The following is a 12,143-nucleotide window of genomic DNA, read 5'->3' as shown; positions in this document are numbered from 1 at the left end:
AGTGGGGTGGCTGGAAGACAGGCCATTTACACATTTGTTGAAATTAAGCCTTGATGACTTTATGATTTAAAAGGAAGAGAAGGGGGTCCAATAGTTTTTGTGGGTTTGTCCATTCACATAGCGATGGCCTTGCACTAAAGCCAGTCTATCAAAACTTTAAATTTCATTTGGTAGAAAGAGCCCATACTTAGAATGTATAAAAGGGCATGAGTGAGTGTGCAGAAGACACAAGCATTCATTCCAGTTGCACCACTCAAAATCATATGACCCTGGACAAGCCAAACTAGACGCTGTCATGTATTTTTCTCTTACTCCTTGTCAGAATCCGCCTTGGTAGTTGTTGGTATCTTCACTCTGTAGATAATAAAGCTAAGTGACAGAAAGAACTACCAGACTCCAATACCCAGGTTCCTTCACTTACTTTAGTATGCTTACTTTAAATTCAACATAGATGTGTGAGCCAGCAATCAGACAGCAATTTCTCAGCAAAGTAAGTTTTCATTATGTCTTTGATTATACCTACACGCCATTCCAATCGTGGCTGGAAAGCACAGTGTTCAGAGCACAGACTCTGAAGCTACACTGAAAAGATTTAAATCATAACTTCATCAGTGTGTATGTTTGTACAATTGTAGGAAAATTACATTTGCAGTTGCAGGCACTGCACATCTGTGACTTTGTTTCCTGATCTATAAAATGGATATAATGATAGAACTGTGAGGATTAAATGCATTAATATACAGAGAGCACTTAGAAACAATTGCTGGAGTACATTAGAATGTAGTAATCCCTCAATAAATCTTAGCTATTATTAAAAACTTTTTATATTGATTTCACATAAAATATTAATGTGAGATATTATATAGTTGTAGTAGAAGATTCACAAGTCTAGGTTAGCCAGTTCACAAATATCCTAAAACAAACTGTAGCAGTTTTAAAATTTTGTAATAATGGCTATCATTAATTACAACTATTATTTTACATGTACAATCTAATTTAATACACCAATCACCAGTACGAACTGGGATAGCTGTTCTTTATTTTTTCTGTTTAGGGACAGAGTGGTGGTCTCTCACCCAAGCTGGAGTGCAGTGGTACGATCACGGCTCACTGCATCTTCGAACTCCTGGACTCAAGGGATCTTCCCACCTCAGTTTCTTGAGTAGCCGGGACTAGAAGCACGTGCCACCACGTCCGGCTACTTTTTAAATTTTTAAAATAAAGACAGGGTCTCACCATTTTGCCCAGGCTGGTCTCGAACTCTTGGCCTCAAGCAATCCTCCTGCCTTGGCCTCCTAAAGTGCTGGGACTACAGGTGTGAGCCACAGGGCCAGGCAAGATAGCTATTCTTATCAGCAATTTACAAAAGAAGAAACTGAGATTTATAGATATTACATCATGCATCTGGGTGGGCAGCATTAGAATATAGACTGTCAGTCTCCAAAGATAAAATATTCATTATGTTTTATTGTTATGCCCTGTTCTTCAAGGCTATGAACAGAAAACTAAAATGTTCAAGAAAAATATGAAAAATATTATCTATCTCATTCATAATTACAGAAACTAAAATCATTGGCTATTAGATTGGAAAAAGTGAAAATTCTACCATTGGCTAAATACTGAAGAAGCAGGCTCATACAGTCTAGGTAGGGGTGGCATTTGGAGGCCCATTTCTCAGTCTCAGTGAAAATATACAATATGCTTATCCTGTAACCCAGCAATGCTACTCCTGGGCAGTTTTTCCATATTTACAACAAACATATTGTAAATCAATAAAGAAATACGAGTCTTAGGGCAGGTACTTTTACATAATTACATGTTGGTGTTTCCAGAATGATGTCTTTTGGACTAAAAGGAAACCTAACATATTTAAAAGTTTGAAAATGTACCCAATAAATAATAATAATTTCCAATAAAAAAAGGAAACTTACTGGAGCTAAATTCCTGGGGTCTGTAAATACAAGAAATTAAGGTGATTAAAAAAATAAAGAGAGCTGAGGTGAGAATCTTGGGGTTTAACTTTTCAGTTCACCCTCTTTTTTGAAAAGATGTGGTTGCTTCCTTTCTGAACAATGTGTCTTCAATATCCATAGACTTCCCTGAACTTCTCCTTTCTTCAGTTCCCTTCCTCCCACAGGAACTGGCTCAAATCTGTGCCCATTCCTGCACCCACACTCCCAAAGTTACTTACTTCCTCCAGTCTCCACCGGTCAAAAAGTTTATTGTATTTTCCTGGGTGGCCTACGAATCTGTAAAAAGACATTTTAGTTCATTAGCATTTAAGTGGGGATCACTGAAGAACATCTACTAAGGCATCACGACGAGTGCATGTGTGGGTAGACATAAATGTTCACTGGTGCAATCTGTCCCCAGTTGACTTCTGCTATGTTAAACATCAAAGTATCTGACTTATAAAGGAAAAAGTGATGCATGAATTAATGGGTCAAGAAAGTACCCACAAACCAACTGGATGACATTTCCGACCCTCACATAGAGTCTTAATGTTTTGTTGACCTAGTTAATGACTATTACAATAACCTACTGCATTGTTTGGTCCAAAATGTTTCTATCTTCAGTATGTTTCCACGGCACTGGATGGAGTATTAAGCATATGGCAAAGCAGAAGCGTTAGTTTACTATGCTGCTTTTTTCGTATTTTGCATTAAAGGTGGAAAAACATTAAGATGATAGAAGGGGTTTCCACATTAAGGAATTATAACCCAAGGTTGCACAAAAATTCTTTTCTTCTTTAACAAAACTGTTACTGATGACGAAACAGACACAATTCAACTAAAATGCAGCAAATAGGATTTATTTTTTTGTGCCAACTTTAACTGCTGGTGGCTGTCAGAAATCATTTGAGTGAGAACAGTAATTGTCAATTAAACTATTGACTATGTTTTTGACTCTGTGAAGATAATGTACAAAAAGTTGACTTACCTTCCCAAAAAGAATGCGATATAGAAGATGGAACTGTTTAAATTGACAAACTGGAAGAGGAACATCTTCAGGGCAAAGCTGTTTTCCCACTCAGATTCTGTTCGAGGATATTCTAAAAGGAGCACAGGGTACATTGACATAGATGAGGTGAATGTCAAGACTCCGAATATGGAGTCAGAAACCCCAAGTTTAAGGTTTTTTTTTTAAATTTATTTATTTATTTAATTTTTTTTTTGGAGATGGAGTCTCACTCTATTGCCCAGGCTGGAGTACAGTGGCACAATCTTGACTCACTGCAACCTGTGCCTCCTGGGTTCAAGCAATTCTTCTGGCTCAGCCTCCCAAGTAGCTGGGATTATAGGTGCCCACCACCATGCCCAGCTAATTTTTTGTTTTTAGTAGAAGTGGGGGTTTCACCATGTTGGCCAGGGTGGTCTCGAACTCCTGACCTCAGGCAATCTGCCCACCTCGGCCCCTCAAATTGCTAGGATTACAGGCGTGAGCCACCACACTTGGCCAAGTTTTTTAGTTCTATGAGGCACTTAGTTTTGCTGATTTCTAGCATCTGTATCTGTAAAATGTGAATAATATCTACTGTTCACACTTGATGAAAGGACTTCATAAGAAAATCTTTGGATTTTCCCCACAGCTACAAAAGTAAGTTATTAATACATGAAGATTTTCAGGAGTCTCTCTGCTATCATCATTTAGCAGTAACTATACCTAATGGATCAATCATTCACTCAAACTGTCTATACTCAATATAAGGGTCTAAACTGTCCACAGAGTTCTTTGAAGAATGAGTATTTTGTGTACAGACACAAGTGGAATGGTAAAGAGAAAAGAGGGCTATATCAGTCAGGAGAGCTGAGCTCTTATCTCAGCCTTACACCTGACTGGCACGTAATCTCAGGCAGGTCTCTTCGCATTTTTTTGCAGTCAGTTTTGTCATCTGTAGAATAAGGGATTTAGACAAGATGATTTATAAAAATCCCGTCAACTCTAACATCTTATGGTTTTATAATGATTAAAAGAAAAAAATAAGGACAGCCTTATGTACTGCAGCCTTAGCTCCTATCTAGTACTCAAATGAGTGATAGAAAATAGAAATGTCTCATCTAACACATATTTTAACGTAGTTGAAGAATTCAGTCAAGATAGATAATAGGATCTCCTTTAAGGAAAACAAGCTAAACGTATGCACGAGCCCAATCACATGGAAGGAGGAAGAAAGAGGTCCTGGGGAACTCCAAGTTCAAAGGTGGTAGGTGCCAAAAGTAGGAAGGGTCCGTGGGCCACCCAGAAGGTGACTGGCAAGTGTGCCTCAGTAAGAACAGTCAGTAAGAACCTGTCCCCACAGGTTTTGACATGTCATGCTTTCACTGTTGTTTCTCTCTAGTTTATAAATTTAGTTTATTAACACAAAACTTATTTAGAAAAGAGGATGTAGATTTTTAGGTAATTTTTATTGTGTAGATTATTTTTGGTTCTTCATTTCTAATTTTATTTCAGCATTGTCCACAAATGTGTCCTGCCTGATTTCTGCTTTGAGGCAAAAAGTTTCGATGTCATTTGCGGCTAAATTGTGTAGATAAGTTTTGTCAATGTATCAAGTGCATGAAAATAATATTTGTTTTCCTGTTGGGCATATGGTTTGTGTGTGTGTGTGTATACATATAGACATGTATTATATATATAAAATATATACATTATATATATATATATATTTTTTTTTTTTTTCTTTCTTGAGATGAGAGTCTCACTCTGTTGCCCAGGCTGGAGTACAATGGCACAATCTCGGTTCACTACAACCTCTGCCTCAGCCTCCTGAGTAGCTGGGATGACAGGCATGTGCCACCATGCCCGGCTAATTTTTGTACTTTTTGGTAGAGATGGGGTTTCAACATGTTGGCCAGGCTGGTCTCGAACTCCTGACTGCAGGTGATCTGTCCACCTCAACCTCCCAAAGTGCTGGGATTACAGGAGTGAGTCACCGCATCCGGTCTGGTTTGTACACATTTTTAAAGAAGGTTGTTAGATATGATAGTCAAACACTGTGTATCTTTTTTTTTTTTTTAGATGGAGTCTCACTCTGTCATCCAGGCTGGATTGTAGCTTGGTGATCTTGGCTCACTGCAACCTCCACCTCCCGGGTTCAAGTGATTCTCCTACTTCAGCCTCCAGAGGAGCTGGGATTACACACCACGCTTGGCTAACTTTTTTTGGTGGGGAGGTATTTTCAGTAGAGACAGGGTTTCGCCATATTGGCCAGGCTGGTTTTGAACTCCTGACCTCAAATGATCCTCCCGCCTCGGCCTCCCAAAGTGCTGAGATCACAGGCATGAGCCACCATGCCTGGCTTAAATACTGTATATCTTTACTTATGTTTTGACTACGGATTTTTCAGTTCTTTTCTATCATTTTTTTGCTATCTGTATTTTAAAGCTTGTTAAAAACGCGTAGAGATCATGATTATTATACTGACATGTTAGTTCATTTACTAGTATGAAGTATTCCTCTTTCCCTCTAGTTTCCCTAATATTAACCTGGTGACATTTGATTTTATTGTTACTATTTTCTTGATATATGCTCTTACTCCACGAGTGTCAGTCATTTTTCAGCTTTTTAAATGTAGTTGTGTTTCTTTTCATTATCATCTAGCTGGATTTTATTTTTTGAAGTTCAATCTGTGTCCCAGTTTTCAAATGGCAATTATTCTTACAGATAATTGAAAGATGGATGGATAGATAGATCTGGAGATAAATACAAACACTTTTTAAAATTTGTTTAATGATTTGTTTTATCTTTTCTTCTCCATTTGTTATATTGATCATGATTCTCACTATTTTATTTATTTTTAATGTATAAATATTGCCTTATATAGAAACAAATATTTTAGTTTTTCCTTCAAAGAAGCTACAAGAACAATAAAATACACAGAAATAAAGTAAAATGAAAGAGTAAAAATCAACAATAAAATGTTTTAAAATCTTCAATAAAATAGATAGAATGATTCTTGAACATGTAATATTGACTAACATTTATGAAGTCCAGTTATAAGAAAGGAGAGAAGAGTCCACCACCCCAAATAAAAGATGTATAAACACTGCACTGAAGAGATTAACATTGCTAAACATCCTATCAATAATTTTCAGTTGAAAAAACACTTATATATAATAAACAACTACCTACACAAATAGGGCTTTTGAAAACATGGCTCAGAAATAAGTAGGTACTCTTCAAAAAACTAATTACCAGTGCATTAACTAAAAAAAAAAAAAAAAAGTAAACATCTACCTCAGAATGACATAATGCCTGGATAGTCACATGGGTTGATTCTATGAAACTCTAATTAGATAACAAATTTGCCTTTTGTATATTTCAGAAAAATGTAAAATAATTAAAGTAATTCAACTTGCTTGGTAAGACTAATGTTATACTGACTTAACACAGCATAGCATAACAAGGCCAATGCAAGGACACTATAACCCACTTTCATTTATAAATTTACCACAGAATTCCTTACTCAACCATTTAATAAAAGAAAATAAAACTGTATCTCGACTAAGTCTAGTAGCATAAGACTAAATGCCTTCAAGGCCCAAAAACTTAACAATTAAGGGGAGAGAGTTTTGGTTTAATACAGTAACGAGTGGTTAGGCCTGTAACAAACTAAAGAGTACATAATTATCTAAATGCCTTATAAACTGGTTTTTATAAAACTGTGTGAGAATAAAAGCCACATGTACACAAGAGAAGTGTTTGGGTAGTTTGGATATCCTAAAATAGGATTCAGTAATAGACTTCAACCTCCCAAAATAAGACTTTCTCTGAAAGTTCATGTTTTCCTGATTAATGTCAAGCGACAATAATGCAGGAATCTATGTGGCCAACTAAAGTGACCCTTCTATGAGAGGCCAAACTGAAGATGTAAAGTGCTCCAAATTGTCCTGTGAGAAATGCCAGTGAAGACAAATAATACTTTAAAACATTGTCAAGAAAATTAAAGTTTTAAGCTCTGTTTTTTACAATTCTTAATTATATAAGGAGAACCACATACCTCTAAATGTTATATTCAACCATTTATTTGTGGGCCATTCTTAATATATTTATGATTATTAGTTTTTCATCCACTCTTCTGACAAGTGTGTACTGGGCTGCTATGTCATACTGGAGCAGACTTGATACTATTTACACTTGATACTATCTACACTTGATGCTATGGTATGGGGACTGAACCTATCTCCTTGTTATTTGTGAGATTTGCATAATTTCTGACACTAAAACCCCTCAAAGACAGGGCAAGTAAAAATCTACAAACTATTTTTACTTAAAATCTCATTGGAAATTCCTAGATAAAATATAGCAGATTTAGGCCTGGTGTGGTGGCTCATGCCTGTAATACCAGCACTTTGGGAGGCCAAGGTGGGTGGATCACCTGAGGTTGGCAGTTCGAGACCAGCCTGACCAACATGGAGAAACCCTGTCTCTACTAAAAATACAAAATTAGCCAGGTGTGGTGGTGCACACCTGTAATCCCAGCTACTCGGGAGGCTGAGACAAGAGAATTGCTTGAACCTGGGAGGTGCAGGTTGCGGTGAGCCAAGATTGTGCCATTGCCTTCCAGCCTGGGCAACAAGAGTGAAACTCTGTCTCAAAAGAAACAAAAAATAGCAGGTTTAATTCAACAGGTTATTAAAGAAATAATGCACCTTGATAGTCTAATGGTCTGTCTCCCTATCACGTTGTCTAAAATATTAGGTCCTCCACACATATTTCTTTTATGAATGAATGCATGCCAAACTTTGTACCTAAGGATTGAAAGAATCAGAAGTAAGTACATTCATTTCTTGGCTGTAAGAATTTTTTATAGACAGATAGATAGATAGATTAGATAGATAATAGATCAGAATAATGTAATAGATGCAGTAATGAAAGGAATCACAAACAGCTAAAGGAACATTGTAGAGTGAAGGATCAAGAAGTCAACAAAGGTTTCACAGAAGCAAGCTCTGATATCAGAAAAGGTTACTAAGATTTTACTGGGAGAAATCATTCTAAATGGTAGTAAGATTATGTACCAAGTTGGAGACATGTTGAGTGCTACTCAGTTGCTTTACATATTCTGATGAAGATTACAACGTTCCCAGCAGAAAGGCATTTTGCTAGAAGTGGAGGATTGTTACACTGGTTGCATTTAAACCTGCGTCCACAGTGAACCACTCCTCCAAGTATACATACCCTAGTGTAGTTGCCTCCAACCTTGATTCTGACTTGCCTTCACCAAGAGGAGACTGGATATGCAAGTAAAATGCAAGCAGAAGCACCTGTGTATAGGGGCTTGCCTTCCTGGAAGCCAGCTGACATGTAAGATGTCCTATTATACTGCTATAAGCAAGCTAGGCAGGTAGAGATACATAGAGGAGAAGAAGGCGGAAGACACCAGCTATCCCAATAATTCCGTATGAGGAAACAGATGTGATTGAAGAGGACCTCTTACACACCAGCCCCAGCAGACACCACATGGAGGAGAAAAATCACATAGCAGGGCCTAATCTAAATTGTAGGATAATTAAAAATCATAAGTTGTTGTCCTGAGCTACTAACTTTGGAGTAAATGGCTATGTGCCAAGAAAAACTGAAACAATGAAAGTTACTGCAATGATGATAACTTTGAGGTTTAATCTAGGGTCTATGCCGCCAGGAAGAAAACTTTTATTTTTCAACACCATTCCATTCACAAATATAGCACATTGTGGATCATTTTGAATTGGCTTTTAACTCAGAGGAGGAATCAAATCCTGAACACTAAGGATATAGGTGCTATTTCTAGGATAATGTATTTCTGGCCAAAATATCTCTTACTTTTTACCTAATGAAGCTAGTTATGGATGAAAAGCTAGTTATGAGATGCAGTCACCCAGTAAGGTAATTAGTCCTTGCTTTTTACTGTTAATTTCTCTGTTCCTTGGAATTAATAGTGTGTATAGTAGAAAGTTACTGTGTGTTGTGACTGTAACACTGTGAGGTACTTTTGACCCCTGTTTGACAAAGTCAGAACTCTTTTCATTAGTTGGCTTAATTTGTTCCTTTGAATCCCAATTTATCTTTAACATAGACAGTTCATTATTAAGAACTAACAGCCATCCTGATCTAATTCTCAACAACCATGAACCCAAAGTTCAAAAAAATCACTTTGAAGTAAATGCTTTTCATTTTTCCCATGTTAAAAAACAAATGTAATAGAATTTAAGCTTTATCTTTTTTGCTTTGTGGTTTTTGAAAATATTTGGAAAAAATAAATCAAGAAACAGAAAGTTTTAAAAAATTATTTAAATAGCATATGACCTCTTCTGAGAAGTAAAACTTAATTTTTCATTTGTGTTTTGAAGCACAAATTAGCACAGCCAAAAATTAAACAGAATATAATGTCAGGCACGCGCACACACACACACACACACACACACACACAGAGAGACACAACATAGATTCTATTATTTTAATCAAACTATCAATATTTTTATTCATTTAAACTAATATAGTCCATTATTAGTTAAATGACGAATCAACAGACATAAATCATCACCGGGTTATAGAGGAAAAAATCAAATATCAAGTGAAAACTTTGACATTTCTTGGTACTTAGCACATATAACTGTTCTGTTTCCTACTATTAATTATGATTTCCCCAAATCATTCTCCTTAGATTTGCTTCAATCCTGGGTATAGGGTACTTTAAAAGCAAATGAATGTAAGGAACAGAGCTAGTGCTTTGTTACCCAACTAAGGAAAATGCAGCTCAAAGGGTTGAAAGAATAATGAACTGGATCATTGCTATTTATTGAACCACCTGTCATGTGTCAGGCAGCCAACATACAATAGTGAAATAGGAACTATTATTATTGTCATTTTACCAGTGAGGAACCGAAGACCCAAAAAGTAAAGAAGAAGGAGAAGCAGAGGGAGGAGAAAGAGTGGGAAGAAGAGGAGGAGTGGAGAAGAAGAGAGAACAGGGAGAGGAAAAAGCTTGCTGATAGTTACACAGTCATAATGGGGCAATCCAAATGTTCATTGCTATATCCAGCTCCAAAGCCTGCTGTTTTCCCCTTTCACAACATTGTTTCTCCAATGTTAGCTCCAGAGCACGGACACTATTTCATTGTATGTATGTATATGTATATGTATATATATATATAAAAGAATTTGAGAAACCAAGAGAATAAAATAATTGATTATTACTGTGCAACTACTGATAATGTAAGTTATGGTGCAAAGATTTCAACTCATGCATTCTCCCTGTAGAGCTGACGCTCTTAACAATTACATTATATTGCCTACTTCAGACACTGCATCTGTGAGGCTGGAAATGGATGACATAGAAAAAGGACATCAGAGAACAGGAAATAACTCTAGAAAATGTAAAGCATGAGCCAATATAAAATATTCACGAGAATACTTGGAAGATAAGATTGAGGTTATCTTGAAGAAATCCCAACAAAAATCACAGAAAATGAAGAAAGAAAAAAAATAACTATTGAATATGATAAGAAACATCTGAACGTAAAGAGTTTCAGAAAGATTTTTAAAAGAAGGATATTATTTAACAAAGAATATACAAAAATTTCCTGGAAATGAAGTTTCTGAGTTTTCAGATTATGGCAGCAGTGGAAGTTTGCCACTAGGATTTCCCCTCAGTAAGAACTTGCTGTTCAGGTGCAAGGAGTACAGTCAGCTGACAGCCTCCAGCTGTTTCCACCCTCATCCTATGCCTCAGCTTTTATGCTCAGGTCTTGCTCTTCCCAAGCAACAACCAACCAGTGACTCAGAATGACAGGGGTACTAGGTCTTGGCCAATTATACTCAATTATATCCAATGTTAGATTCCTCTAAATCTTTATTTGAAATATTTGTTCTAGAGCTCTCCATTGGATTGGTTAAAACCATCAGATCTGCATTGTTGTCTGAGGCTCTTCCTTTTTTTTTTTTTTTTTTTTTTGAGACGGAGTCTCGCTCTGTCGCCCAAACTGGAGTGCAGTGGCCGGATCTCAGCTCACTGCAAGCTCCGCCTTTCGGGTTCACGCCATTCTCCTGCCTCAGCCTCCCGAGTAGCTGGGACTACAGGCGCCCGCCACCTCGCCCGGCTAGTTTTTTTGTGTTTTTTAGTAGAGACGGGGTTTCACCGGGTTAGCCAGGATGGTCTCGATCTCCTGACCTCGTGATCCGCCCGTCTCGGCCTCCCAAAGTGCTGGGATTACAGGCTTGAGCCACCGCGCCCGGCCGTCTGAGGCTCTTCTTATCCAATCCTGCTCCCTTCCTCAGGAGTTTTCCCCTAAGAAATCTCTTGCATTACAAACTCCATCTCAGTGTCTACTTCCCAAAGGACACAGTGGATATCAATAATTGATGGGATGCACTAAGTATCCGGCATAACAGATGATAAAAGGTTTCCACCAAAGTACATCATTGTGAAATCTCAAAATGAGAAAAGATTCAAAATTATGCTAGAGTATAAACAAATAAAAAAAAATCAAAACAGGTCCTGTGCAAAGGACTGCGAATAGGAATGGTGAAGGAGCTCTCAGTAACAATGCTGGAATCCAGAAGAAAATGAAGTTCCTTCAAAATTCAAAGGGGTCAGTATTTCTAACATAGAATTTCATACCCAGGAACACTGGATATCAAGTTTGAGGCTAGAATAGAGACATTTTCAGATACACAAAGTTTTATGAAGCTTACTCATAAATAGCAAAATAAGGAATTGAGCCAAGAAGGAATAAGACAGAGAATTTAGTAAATAGTATCCAAATTATAGAAAAATATAAAAGGAATTCCCAGAGTGCTTATGAAAGTTAAGTCTAGATGCAGTTGGCTACAAGCCTAGAAAATAATCCATCTAGTTTGGAGGAGACAGCTTGAGAGGGTAACTCTAAGAAGAAAATCAAGTTTGTATAATACTTGATGTGTTTGAATATATTCAGAGAAAATGTAAGAGTCTTGGCAAAACCTTTGGGATAAAGAAAAGTATGTTAAAAAAAAGCAAAAAAGGGGTCATTATTAGCTTAAAAAATACAGAAATGGTACAAAACACATACACAATTATAGAATATACCATGCTGTAGGTATGAAAATAGTTACAGAGACATACTGATATGAAGACTAATGATTAATTTGGCTAAAAATGCTGATATATCCACCTTGGAAGG

General features: G+C 36.9%; 1 protein-coding gene across 1 annotated transcript in view; it reads right to left on the bottom strand.

Annotated features, from left to right (window-relative positions):
• LOC105507699 (anoctamin-3) overlaps positions 1-12,143 on the bottom strand; it is a 65,322-nt gene that overhangs the window by 26,236 nt on the left and 26,943 nt on the right. Inside the window, exons 5-6 of the mRNA XM_011936299.1 lie at positions 2,941-3,052; positions 2,192-2,249 (exon numbers count right to left, since the gene is read on the bottom strand). Of these exons, the coding sequence (XP_011791689.1) occupies positions 2,192-2,249; positions 2,941-3,052 (170 nt within the window). The remainder of the gene's footprint in view (positions 1-2,191; positions 2,250-2,940; positions 3,053-12,143) is intronic.

The sequence above is a fragment of the Colobus angolensis genome, unplaced genomic scaffold (assembly GCF_000951035.1).
Source record: "Colobus angolensis palliatus isolate OR3802 unplaced genomic scaffold, Cang.pa_1.0 Scaffold152, whole genome shotgun sequence".
NCBI classification, from domain to species: domain Eukaryota; kingdom Metazoa; phylum Chordata; class Mammalia; order Primates; family Cercopithecidae; genus Colobus; species Colobus angolensis.
Note: the sequence above shows the minus strand (reverse complement) of the source record. Positions and strands in the feature narration are given on the sequence as shown.